This window comes from Phragmites australis, chromosome 1 (genome assembly GCF_958298935.1).
Source record: "Phragmites australis chromosome 1, lpPhrAust1.1, whole genome shotgun sequence".
Classification (NCBI taxonomy): Eukaryota; Viridiplantae; Streptophyta; class Magnoliopsida; order Poales; family Poaceae; genus Phragmites; species Phragmites australis.
In genome coordinates this window covers 9,813,535-9,824,227 of record NC_084921.1, presented here as the reverse complement: position 1 = coordinate 9,824,227, position 10,693 = coordinate 9,813,535, and the positions used below count along the sequence as shown (strand labels likewise).

Sequence of the window (10,693 nt, the reverse complement as noted above, 5' to 3'; positions counted from 1 at the left end):
GATGAATCTTTTGAACTGGCCCCCTCTTAATTTTTGTTGAAGCTCGGTTTTCACCAAATATTTTCCCAACTAAATTAATTCTTATTTTTTCTTTCCTTTTTTGGTTATGCTTCCTTTCCTGCTTATATATGTATGTGTAATCATTAGAAAAAGAGAAGGATTTAGATATAATTCATTACGTGTAACTGCCATGCCATCCACTGAATCAAGTCATGAATATACGGGGAGGAAACATGAACAAGATACTACTACAAAGGAGAGCACATGGAAGGAAATTTTCAACTCTGTGTGTCCTTTCTTTAAAACCATCCTAACAGATTCCTTTCGCGAATAAAAATCTTTTTATAAAAGGTTTTTTATTTTATTCAGCACCCTAACAGTTTATTTTTAGGTTCTTATCACAAAGGATTCTTAAGACTATTTTCTTCAGAGTATGTTTATTTCTCTTTTTTTTACGAATTTATTAAAAAAAAGCTTTTAGATATGAAAAAAAAATAAAAATAAAATAAATAAAGAGAATATAATTGAAGATGTCTAAACATAAAAGGAGCAGCAGCCGCCAGCCGCCATCCAACCCTACAACTATTACCCTTTTACTGACACCGCAGCCCCACACGCCACCACCGGAGTCCCCTCTTGGCTGTGAGTGTGGGCCCTGCCGTGCGCTACTTGGCCACTAGCCGCAGTGCCGTTGTACGCGCGCTCACGGAGCCGTCCTCCTCCTAACCCACTGACAATGGGGCCAATCCGTAGCGTGGTCCCACAGTGTCAGGAGATCTACGAGTGGGTGTATCGTGTGGGAAAGGATTCGCCCCAATCATCAGAGATGTCGCAATCCACTGCTGCCCTACTTTTTTTTCCTTCTGATTTTTTTAATATATTCTAGGGATAATTTTTTCCCTTGGCCTACTACTGATTAAAAAAAAAGTTGATTTCAATTGCTTCTGCTGCCGCATTCACATCCGATTTCCCGTCCCCGACTGTTATCGCTTCAAGAATCGAGACACCGCCGCCGCTCGAGGACTCGAACACCGCCGCCGCTGACACACGCCTCCACCTTCCCCGCGCGAGCAGCTCCGCCGGCGACCGGCGCGCCGCCTCATCGTCGGTATGGTCTCGCCGGTGCTCTCTCTCTCTCTCTCTCTCTCGTCCAGGTCACCACCTCCTCCATCCCCAAATCTCCTCTCTTCAGATCGGCTCCTCCTCCCCAATCGCCGGCTCATCCCTTAGCTGGACGCCAGCCCTCGTCCCCTTCCGCCGTCTCCTAGAACTAGGGCGTCGTCCCAGAGCCATCTCGCGGTCAGGCGGGCCTCCCTGCCGTCGAGTTCGAGGCTGTTCCTGAACCAAACGGCACCTAGGACTTGTTCTGGGAGATCAATCTCTTACCTGCTTCTGTGAGCAATCAAATCCAAATCCCCCCCCCCCCCCCCCCAAAAAAAGGGTATTCAACTTATCACCCATGCCCAACGCTAAGTCCGCCCCTGAAAGCTGGTTGTTTCTAATTTCTAGTTACATGTTTGACTTGTCCAATGCTTCAGCGCTTCATATTGCAGAATAGATGTCGTTTTTGCTCTTCTTCCATGAGCCTGGATCAAAGTTGCTTCCTTTCTCACTCCCAATGAAACAACGCCGCATTTATAGATTGCAGCTGTGATTTTTACTGAAACTAATGAGCTTATTATTGTCAAAGCGCCTGATCGGTTGTACAAAGCTTGTTTCATCCACACAACGCAAAAAAGTTTCGATTTTTCGCATAAACTTCACTTGTATGCGCATAACCGAACCCAAATGCTAAAGGTAGCTCCATCTGCTTGCTCTGCAGGTATCTCCCCACGAATGCAGTGATGGAGCGATCACCAGATCCTTTCAGTCCACCAGGTTAGTGCATTCCGCAAATATTGTCCACTCCAGCTTCCTGCCGTATTTGGGTTATGCTAATGTATCTGAATGTCTGTTGAAATACTCTTTTCTGTTAGGTTTTGCACTACCACCTGCCACCAAGATGCGGCAGATGACTGGAAATAACAACCCGTGGAGGGTCCCTGCGCCGCCGCCGCCGAATGCACACGGTGGTCTGGGTGATGCAAGCCTCTTCTCAACCTCGCTGCCTGTTCTTCCTCATGAAAAGTGTATGCCGCTTGACATCTTCTTTAGGCACCTGAAGCATACTGCTTTTCTAGGCATCTGTAGTCTGTACATGTGGACCATAGTCACCAGAAACCAGGGTCGATTGGGTTGAGGGTCAAAGGTTGGCTAAAAATGTGGTTCGAAGGGGGCAGTGTTCTTTAGGACGCATGTTTGGAACACGGGACGTGACCCCAACGAATCCGGGTCGATGACCCATTTATATAGAAATATATTATAGTAGCCAGATGATACATGTGTTATTCAGTCAGACTACGTTTGATATATATATGTCCTGATTAGTAGCGTCATTGTCCAAAGAGTAGCTCTGCTCATGGGTACAACGGGGTTTCTAGGGGAGTGGCCGAGGGATGACTGAAGTCTGGTAAATTTCTGCAAAAAGATGAGAGAGGATGATGAATTGCAGGGCCAAGTGAGATAAGCGAGAGGAGAGGGAAAAGGAAATGATTGTTAAGAGTCTAAATGTCGAATATGTGGCCCCGTGCCTCTATTTGTCAAACTAAACTCAAATTCAATGCATCAAAAGTTTCATAAATATTACCTTTGTAGTGTAGTGTAGTAGTGCCACTTTTTGTTGATATCCTGATCATGTCTCTTGCCTTTTTGTTCAGTGAACTTTCCTGATTCTGCACATGGTACTCCATTGATGGGTGACACATCTGCCAAAATGAAAGTGCCTGACGATGATCCTGAAGAGGACTACAAGTTTGATTTTGATCTTCGGCAGATAAATGAGCTGTTGCCTGATGAAGATGAGCTTTTCGCGGGGATCACAGATGATATTGATCCCCCCGGGCAGACAAATAGCACAGAGGAATTGGAAGAGTTCGATGTATTTGGCAGCGGAGGGGGCATGGAGCTGGACTTAGACCCTGTGGAGAGCATCACAACTAGTTTGGGGAATTCAAGTATTGGTGATGGGGTTAGAGGTGATGGGATCAGCCCTTTTGGTCTTACAAGCACTGTCGGAACTGTGGCTGGGGAGCATCCATATGGGGAACACCCGTCCAGAACATTGTTTGTAAGGAACATCAATAGCAATGTTGATGACTCTGAACTGCGCTCTTTGTTTGAGGTAATAACTGCAGTGGTCGTTAGATTTATTTATTTTTCATGAAATATAAAACTTTGATGATCTTGGCACCTTTATGAACCATGTTGTATAATGAGCTCCTGGCATTCTTACCTTATCGTCTCCGATATTGAATCTCATTTGGTCTTGATGGTGGTTATTATTGTTGTTTCAGCAATATGGGGATATTCGAACCCTTTACACTGCAACAAAGCATAGGGGTTTCGTAATGATATCTTATTTTGATATCCGATCTGCACGCAATGCTATGCGTGCACTGCAGAACAAGCCTCTGAGGAGGAGAAAGCTTGACATCCATTTTTCCATCCCAAAGGTTTTTTACGTTTAGTTTTTCTTTTGCACCCACACTGATGGAAGTACTTGGAATGATTATAGTGTTGATTTTTCAGGAGAACCCATCAGACAAAGATTTAAACCAGGGAACGCTTGTTATTTTTAACCTAGATCCGTCAGTTTCTAATGAAGAGGTTTGCCAGATTTTCGGGGCATATGGGGAAGTAAAGGAGGTTAGGATGTTACTCCAAATGTCGATTTCTCTCATTATATTTTTTTTTATCTTCTCTCTATATTCATGTTGATTGTAATTTTGTTTCTATTTGCAGATACGGGAGACACCAAATAAAAAACATCATAAGTTTATAGAGTTCTATGATGTAAGAGCAGCAGAGGCTGCTCTTCGGTCCCTGAATAAAAGTGAGATAGCCGGAAAACGAATCAAGTTGGAACCAAGCCGTCCTGGTGGAACACGTAGAAAGTACGATTATGATCTCTCACCTATGTTTCTGAATAATAATTTTTTGATACCACAGTTAGGTTGATTTCTGTCTGTGACCATGCTTTCTCTATGATAAATATCAAACTATCTTAGTTTGCTGTGGTTCTGGAGACCACATGCTCCTGATGGCACTTTGGAAGTTTAAGTTATTTCTGATAATTTTGCAAGTTAGAAGTACAACACCAGTGTTTGTTGACTTCAGTTTATTTGAATACTTCACATGCAGTTCGAAATATCTGGTTTCTGTACACCTTACTCTTGAACGTGTAGATATGCCTTAGGTGCTATCAAGATGCCCATTGAGTTTTGGGCAGGACTCTTTTGTACTTAGTTGTCATACATGCGAAATAGTTCATTACTTTATTAATGGAATGTTTCTGATGTACTTTACTGATCAGATGAATTTTCTCTTTTTATCTTCTGATTTAGTTTGATGCAGCAACTTGGTAATGATTTGGACCAAGAGGAGCCCAGAAGCTATAGACATCATCATGTTGGCTCACCTATCGCTAATTCTCCTCCAGGTACTTCTATTGGAATTAATTTGGGTATTGTGCTGCCCTGATGTATTTTACAGTCAATCACTTGTATGAAAAACTAATCAAGTTTTTTTTTATCCTTGTGTGGCAGGGGTATGGGCTCACTATAGTAGTCCAACAGATAATAATGTGTTACAAGCTTTCAACAGGTCTCCAACTGGGACGGGAATGAGTCCTATTGGCATGCCTTCACTAATGTCAAATGCTGCAAAGATTGCACCTATTGGGAAGGATAACAATCGGTCTAAATATGATCAGGTATTCTCAAACGGCAACCAGTTCATTGGAGCTGCATTTCAGCATTCTCACTCGTACCAAGATCACAGCAGTGAGCATATGAGTTCTAGTCCCGGGACTTTAACAGGGCCTCAGTTTCTCTGGGGTAGTCCAAAGCCTTATTCAGAACATTCCCACTCCCCTATTTGGCGTCCACCAGTAATCAGACCTGCAATGTCATCTAATAGCCGCTCTCAGGGACAAGGCTTCTTGTATGGCAGCCGTCAGGCTTCATTATTTGGGTCTTTAGATCAGCACCATCATCATCATGTTGGCTCTGCCCCTTCAGGTGCTCCATTCGAGAGCCAGTTTGGCTTCTCACTGGAATCGCCAGAGACATCTTTTTTGAAGCAAGCCAGGTTTGGGAACATGGGGAATATTGGGAGCAGCCGAAATGGAGGAGGCCTCGTGCTGAACATGGCTGGCCACGCTTCTGTCAATCCTGTTTCTTCTCTAAGCGGAAGTCTGACAGATAATAGCTCCACTAACTTTAGGCCGATGCTCTCACCCAGATTGGGACAGACATTCTACAGTAATCCCACATACCAAGGGCCTAATTCTTTTGGACTTGACAGCTCCATTGATTGTGCCCGTAACCGCCGTGTTGACAGCAGTGCGCTCCAAGCTGATAGCAAGAGGCAGTATCAGCTTGATTTGGAGAAGATTCGTAAAGGCGATGATACTCGAACGACATTGATGATTAAAAACATTCCAAACAAGTATATATTTTCCAATCATATTTCCATTTGAGATCTTTTCTAGTGAGTTGTGTTCACTCAGTTTTTTTCCCTTGAATCCAACAGATATACCTCTAAGATGCTTTTGGCTGCAATTGACGAGCTTCACAGAGCAACATATGATTTTTTCTACCTACCAATTGATTTCAAGGTACTAGACTTTATTAATTTATTTTGCTATTGTTTTTCAAGGGAATATTTTGATGCCTAGCACCTATCTGATTATATTTTTGGCACGCAGAACAAATGCAATGTTGGATATGCGTTTATCAACATGATATCACCTGTGCACATTATATCGTTCTTCCAGGTGTGCTTTTCTTTCCTGACCTTTACATGTCCACTGTTCTCTAGTTATCACCAGAGTTAAGATCTTGTTCGATGTTCAGTTGAGTCAGCTGCCTAGATTATCAGTAGAATCAATCTGAACAGCTTGAAAGATTTATTTCTGGATGCATTCCTTTAATTTGCAGGCGTTTAATGGGAAGAAATGGGAGAAGTTCAACAGCGAGAAAGTAGCCTCCTTGGCTTATGCTAGAATTCAGGGAAGGACTGCACTCGTGTCACATTTTCAGAACTCTAGTTTGATGAACGAGGACAAGAGATGTCGCCCCATTCTCTTTCATCCCAATGGGCCAGACGCTGGAAATCAGGTAAATAAATTGTGTCTTCTTGAATGTTAACACTACTTGGTAATTCAATTCTTCTAATCGACGATATGCCTAGGGTTTACTCTTCCAGCATCAAGAAGATTATGTTTGATCTTGAAGTACAGTTATTAGTGTTACTAATACCATAAATGTCCGGAATGAAACTCAGGAACTGTTTCCAATCAATGGCATATGCATCCACATGCCTCTGGAAGACGAGGTTGGGGATCCTCTCGACAATGAAGAGGACAACAATCGCAACGAGAAGATAGGAGAGAACTCCATGGCGGGGAGCTTGTGAACAATGATAACCAGGATCGGAGTTGCCATCAAGTCTAACTGTCTAGAAAGAAGGTATCCACCCCCAAACTGTATAAAAGTGAGGAAGACAGGTTAGTGCTGAATTTTCTGGTGTGGCATGGCACATCTAGTTTTTGTGGGTTGTCGCCCCCTGAACAAGCAGGCTCCAAATTGGAGTTGGGAGCTTGCTAGGTTCCTCTCTGCCCCCCCCCCCCCCCCCTTTCTTGTAATTGGATGCTCTTGGTTGCTGTAAATAACAGAACTGAAGTGAATCGGTCAATCTGTACAGTTGGAAAATTGTGTTCATTCTGCATATTGATTTTGTGTTTTGGATTGGTCGAACTGTTCATTCTGCGTTTTGAATTAGGTTGAAACCCAAAACGGGCCTGCAAGTAAAGAGGAAAGATATATTGTTCTATTTCCCTGACAATTGAAACGTCGCCACCTGGTAAGATCCAACTAATTTTGACACAGATATATATTACGTCTTCATCAAAACATAGACAGATATAGTGCAGTGCAGCGCAGTGTGACGGCTACGGGCTACCTACTTCTGCCCGTCCAACTGGGCACTCAATAGCGTCAACGGCTGCTGATGCAACCCTCCCCAGCGGCACGTGTCGCAGCCGGCCTGGGAGACCCATCGCCGTGCACCGGGCCAGGATCGTGTCCGTGAACTACTGGCGTCAGTTTGCCATTCAACGGGCAGTCGGGCACTAAGCGTGGATCAAGGGCTCCTTTTAGATTGCAAGTTTTTAATCTCCTTTTCATTTCTCCCTCTGAAGATGGTATTGATAAGAGGCCTCAACTCTTCTCCGGCACTTCCGGACTGAATAAGATGATGTTGTGCTTGTGCACGGGATCAGGCTATTCTGAACGTTGATTGGTTCTTCGTTGCATTGGTGTAGCGTAAGATAGGCCGGGCCGTAAAGAAGTTTGCTGATGTACCCGTCATTTGCGGTGCCACTACGGTTCTTTTCAGAAACTAAGTACCTATACGTGCAATTTTTGCACATCTACTATTTTTATATACAGATGGCTACTTCCAGGCTCTTCTATCCCCTTCTCTACATTAGCCAGGGGCGATTGATGGGTGATTCAAGTTCCGGCGCCGGTCTCGTCGGTCTTCCCTTGCTTCCGGAGCTGCGGCTCCAGTGAGTAAGAGGAGATCATAGATTGGCGCCGGGTGTACATATCCCCTCTACTTAGCTTAGGTTTAGATAGGATAGGGTTAGGCTTACCCATTGTGGCGATGGAGTCACGTGGGTTCTTTTGCTTCGTCTCTGGCAGAGGTGAAGGTTGGTCGTGCTTGCCGCCTTTGCCGTCTTCTTCAAGATGGAGACTGTGGATTTTAGCCCTACGGGCTTCCTCCAGCGACGACTTCAGTTTTGAGGCCTTCACCAGTAAGCTCGTTAGTTTTCTATCCCTCCAATCTGGTGTTGCTGAAGGTGGTGCAGATGGCGACGGAGTCACTGGTTTCATCATCATTGTGACGTGGAGGTTAGTCTACCACAACCTAGAGAGGACGGGTTGTTGGTTTCAGTGCCCCTTTGTAGGTCAATCTTCCTCGCTGGTGTGTTTGTCGGCGTTGGTGTCCGCATTGAGGTTGCAGCCGGAAGCATCAATTCGCTCCTTATCTGACGAGATAACAGCCGATGGCTGTTCTGCGTTGCTTGTTCGTTCAGCGATGTCAAGGCTCGTCTCTAGCGGGTTGTCCCTTGTGCAAAATTTTTTTTTACGCATCCTCGTTTGAGAGAACTACTTTAGTGTGTTTCTCTATCCAACTCCGGCGGGGCAATGCCGTATGAGGATGGTTCAACCGCTGGTGAAACAAAGCTTCTATCTGTGTAATTAGAGGGTTGTAATTTCCATGTTCTATCAATGAAATCCCAACCTGGTTCCTCTAAAAAAACTATTTCTGATATGCTTTTAGAGCATCAAAAATAAAAATAAATGATACATCAAGTAATATATGGTTAAATAGATAGCCATATGTAAATATAATATCAATACTAATTTATCTTTCAAAATATCTAATGCCTAATACACTTAATAATTTCTCGTACACGGGAGGAAATGCCGTCTTCACATTCGTTCCCGTTATACTTCAGTAGACTAAAATTGATTCCTCAGTTGATAGCTATCATGCATGTACATTGCATATCAATAACAAGAATAGTAATTGAACACTGATTAGTATGAATTGTACACTGTTGTGCGATAGAGAAGATTTACTCTGAATTGCTAGTTCTAGTCTTCTGCCACGTGAACTCGATAATGAAGAAACCAAAATCATTCCTACAGAACAATTAATTATTACATTTGCACCTCACAAACGAATCAGTTATAGTGAGATTACCAATCATGAAACCGAGGAACACCATAAGGTAGCTTAAGAGGTCATCTCAAGATATCATAATTCGTACCAAGGTTTACTACTTTCATGGCAAGCTGAAAGTTCTTGGCAATCTTTTCATATTTAGGCTTATAGTTTACATAAAATAGAGCTTTGAACCATGCTGGTATACGACGCGGGTGTAGCGAAAATAGCCTTATTAGGTAATGATTGTGATTTTGGTGATTAATGACAACATAGTCATTAGGACTAACATGTTTGTCAAAAATATATATTAGTAGGTCTCATAGATGCAATACATGAAGAAGCCACCACAGCCGGAACAAAGTTTGATTGAATTAGAGAAGTCCCAGGAGAATTGACCTCACCAGATAGTTCGGTGCAGTAGATTTTGTACTTACCGGAGTATTGTGCACAGAGGCTAATAGCCTCACCGGATAGTCTGGTGCTCTGTGTGTTGAACTCACTAGAGTATTTCTGACAAAGGGGGAGAAGGTCGAGAACCTCACCATATAGTCTGGTGATCTGCATTGGGTAACACCTGAGTATTTCTTGCAGAGAAGAATGCGAGTGCAGAAGACTGAAGATCAACCCACCGAAAGGTTCGGTGCTTGATTTGTGCATACCGGAGTATGGCATAGGAGCATTTCTTGTAGAAGCGACTACAAGTGCTAAAGAATGAAGATCAACTCACCGGATAGCCTGATGATTACAGAGATGAATGCACAAGAGCATTTTACACAAAGAAGAAGTGGCGTGGTCTGACTCAAGATAACTCACTAGAAGGTCCAGTGATGGATTTGAAGGCACATCAAAATATTCGGTGTCCATAGAGGCTTTGAGTGGAGTTCCAATAGTTAGTTTCTGAGTTTGTACTACTGTTCTCATCGGATCATCCGATGTTAGCAGCTTTTCTAAGTCGTTGAAAAAATAGCTAGTTGGCGAGTTTGAGGCTATAAATACCCCTCCACTCAGCCATTTGACGTGTGACATATTGCTTTAGTCTAGAGAAAGCTCATACACACTTGAGAAAATATTCAAGCCACCAAAGTACTTAAAGTGACCATCTAAGATGATTAAGCATAAGATTAGAGAGTGTTTAGTGCTTATAGGGCTAGAGTGAGTTGTAGCTAGGTGCTGCAGCTTGAAGAAGGTATCAAAGAGTGATCCTAGCTCGTACCAAGTGGTACGTCGGTGCCTTGGAGACTTAGTGACTCGCCGACATCTTGTGTCTTAGTGGCTCAAGCTTGTTGACCCTCCGACTTGGTGTGAGCAGCAGCAAGACACGTGTACGGGGATACGAAGACTCTTGTCTTGGTGGCTCAAGCTACGAAGTGATCACGACGGTAAGTAACTGGAAGAGAGGTTTGTGGTGAGATCTTATCTTTGTGGCTTGGTGGCTCATCCGGGTTGAGACATTGTCTTTGTGACTTGGTGGCTCAATAACAGTGACCGGGTGCCGACCGGGAGTATATCCTTTGTAAAGCTCTAATGTGGATTATGGGTGGCATTCATGCAATTGATACCATAGGATAAAAATCTATTATGTTGAGTTTGTCTCTCTGCCTTATTTATGTTTTCACATTTACTTACTTGCAGTTTACCTTACCAGAGTAGTTTGCAATTCTCTTAAGCATTAGAGTTGACACACTAGATAAATCTAGAGCATATTTAGATAGAATTTGAGATAAATTTATCTTGTGAAATTTTTGGAGCCTAATAGTTTTTAAGTGTCCTAATTCACCCCCTCCCGCTCATAAGATGTCACCATTCCTGACAATTGGTATTAGAGTCTCATGCTCTTGATAGGCTTAACATTCTA

General features: G+C 43.3%; 1 protein-coding gene across 1 annotated transcript; it reads left to right on the top strand.

Moving 5' to 3' along the window:
* Positions 1-903: 903 nt before the first annotated feature.
* On the top strand, positions 904-6,828 carry LOC133908930 (protein MEI2-like 2). The gene is made up of 13 exons (XM_062351158.1): positions 904-1,108; positions 1,823-1,878; positions 1,977-2,129; positions 2,757-3,220; positions 3,393-3,551; positions 3,628-3,744; positions 3,841-3,992; positions 4,443-4,537; positions 4,644-5,547; positions 5,632-5,716; positions 5,807-5,875; positions 6,039-6,218; positions 6,385-6,828. Exons 2-13 carry the CDS (start codon positions 1,845-1,847, stop codon positions 6,514-6,516), a joined length of 2,544 nt encoding a protein of 847 aa, XP_062207142.1. The 5' UTR covers positions 904-1,108; positions 1,823-1,844; the 3' UTR covers positions 6,517-6,828.
* Positions 6,829-10,693: the final 3,865 nt, after the last annotated feature.